The following is a 2500-nucleotide window of genomic DNA, read 5'->3' on the forward strand; positions in this document are numbered from 1 at the left end:
CCCTCCTCCACGTTCGTCCCAGCCCCCACCAGTGACAGCAGCGCAACGTTGACCGGAAGCTGGTCCAGCTCCAGTCTCATTACAGTCTTTATGAGAGGGACAGAGAAAAGGACATTTGTTGGTGAATTCCACTGAAATATCTTTTTTGTATTTAGTCTACTATATCAGAATAATGTGAAAAATAATGAAAAAAGAATCACTTAATAACAGCAATACCAAACATCAACAACTTCTTAAATACATTGACTTTCCCTTACCTGGTCATATGGACACTGATTGCGCTGGAGCTTGGCGAGGCAAGCACGGCACACTGTGTGTCCACACCCAAGGCTGATGGGCCCACGCTGCCCACCATCGAACTCATGGCAGCAGATGGGGCACGACAGGAACTCCGTCCACTGGGGGGCCTGGATCGGCATGCTCCCAGACTCGTACTACTTGTCAACTGCAGGAACATAAGTTGTGCTATAAATACTGATTGTTTAACTGGTTTCTATAATACATACTATATTGGTCCTTAACGTTTGAAATGCACAAACAAGAGCATTCAAAAGATAAAACAGCAAAAAAATAAAACATGGAAATAGCTCCAGAAAACTATGAAATGCCAAATAACAATAAAAAAAATTCACACAGAGAAAATATTAAATACAAGTAAGGATATTTGTAAAACTTAAGGAAAACACTGAACTGGGGCATTTTTCTCTCGCACTCATTCTTCCAATTACTCTCTCACACAGTCTGTAGTATCAGTCTTTGTGCTGCAGCATCATTGTTCACATCACTTTTTTATTTCACTGCACTGATCCATTTAAGTATATACAGACTAAGTATTATACTATACTATACATGAATAAATATTTGAAATAAATAGTAAACAGCAAGAAATTCTTTCTAAGATTCATGCATGCAAAAAATTATAAAACATTAAAAAATAATAAAACTACTAAAAGAAATTAAAGTTTTTTTTTCTCTTTCCAGTTGCATGTTATCCACACAATGCTGTGAAGCTATCATTGAGTAAACACAATTAACAAAACAAAATTGCAAGTGCATGTACTTGGCCCCACTAGGTAAAGGGAAATCTACACTTTTCACTTGATTTTATTCCTCCTTTAAATAATATCATATACTATGCATCTTCTAAACAGGTCTTGTTAACCTTTGAATAAACTATATAACTAAACATGGAAAAAATGTAAAGGCTACCTTTAATAAAACCCTTGAACAATAACAACAAATAATCATGCATAAAATAGTTCACATATCTGAATCTGCATGAATTACATGAACCCAACCCTACACTTATATACAAATACTGCACTATGCAGACTCTTATGCCTTCAGAATACTCTAACATCAGCATAAAGAAACAATGACACAAGCACAAGCACATCCACAAGAGCAAGAAAAGAAATCATAAACTAAAAATATTATCATGCAATCTATTCAAACAAAGGTTAGGAGAGCCATTCACACTAGTTACATTATGGACAGGCTCATTACATACTTCATATGGACATCTCAGGTTGTAATATATCAAAACTGGACAACAAATTGAACATTTTATAAAAATAAATTGCAGTGTGTATCCATACTCATTTGAATTTCTTGGTATGTAATTTTTCCTTCTGGCAATTGTGTGTGTGTGTGTGTGTGTGTGTGTGTGTGTGTGTGTGTGTGTGTGTGTGTGTGTGTGTGTGTGTGTGTGTGTGTGTGTGTGTGTGTGTGTGTGTGTGAGAGAGAGAGAGAGAGAGAGAGAGAGAGAGAGAGAGAGAGAGAGAGAGAGAGAGAGAGAGAGAGAGAGAGAGAAAGAGAGAGAATGATTTTCGTGAAGCCCTTATTCTTTGGCTTGATATAACATAAGGTTTAAGGCAGCCATCTGTTTTTTTTTTTTTTTTTTTTTTTTAACATCAATTTTTCAAGCCGATTTTGATGGAACTTCCACCTTTTTATTTAGACCTTAGCCTGATCTCAAAATTGCCCAAAAAGTTTTTGAGTTATAGTAAAAAACAGACAAAACACCGAGTTCCAATTTTGAAAATTGATAAAAGTTTCAAAAACTAGATCAAATCCAAAAAAATACACAGGCATTCTGATGTGATTTTTCAACAGATTCATCCTATATCTAGTGCTTGATGCAAACATTTTTTTCAAATTCAACTATGTTTTCTTGTGAATGTTTGACATATCCATCTTTTAGATTTTTTTTTTTTTTCTTTCTTTTTTACATACATGTCCCTTTTACATGAAGCATAGGAAACTACAAAATGAACCAAAAAACCCTTACTTTGGACTAGAATTGCATGTGCTAGGACTTTTGAAGAATTTTTTTGAGATATCGGTATTTTTGCTTTTTCGTATATCTTCATAACTGTTTTATTATTGACAAAATTAGGTATAAGAATAATCTGTCAACATAATAATTCTCTATCATTCACCTCCACTCCAGAGCATTGTGGAAATTCCTAGCAAGTAATAATATCTCACTAAGCAACAT

At 34.7% G+C, this 2500-nt stretch overlaps 1 protein-coding gene across 21 annotated transcripts in view; it reads right to left on the reverse strand.

Moving 5' to 3' along the window:
- Window positions 1–2500, reverse strand: part of LOC138866221 (roquin-1-like) — a 55992-nt gene that overhangs the window by 35186 nt on the left and 18306 nt on the right. For all 21 annotated transcript variants that reach the window (XM_070138356.1, XM_070138355.1, XM_070138365.1 and 18 more), the window contains 2 exons: window positions 258–445; window positions 1–86 (listed from right to left, as the gene is read on the reverse strand). The exon at window positions 1–86 is cut by the window's left edge and continues 104 nt beyond it. In XM_070138356.1, coding sequence (XP_069994457.1) covers window positions 1–86; window positions 258–419 — 248 coding nt within the window. In that variant the 5' untranslated portion in view covers window positions 420–445. The remainder of the gene's footprint in view (window positions 87–257; window positions 446–2500) is intronic.

The sequence above is a fragment of the Penaeus vannamei genome, chromosome 24 (genome assembly GCF_042767895.1).
Source record: "Penaeus vannamei isolate JL-2024 chromosome 24, ASM4276789v1, whole genome shotgun sequence".
Taxonomy (NCBI): domain Eukaryota; kingdom Metazoa; phylum Arthropoda; class Malacostraca; order Decapoda; family Penaeidae; genus Penaeus; species Penaeus vannamei.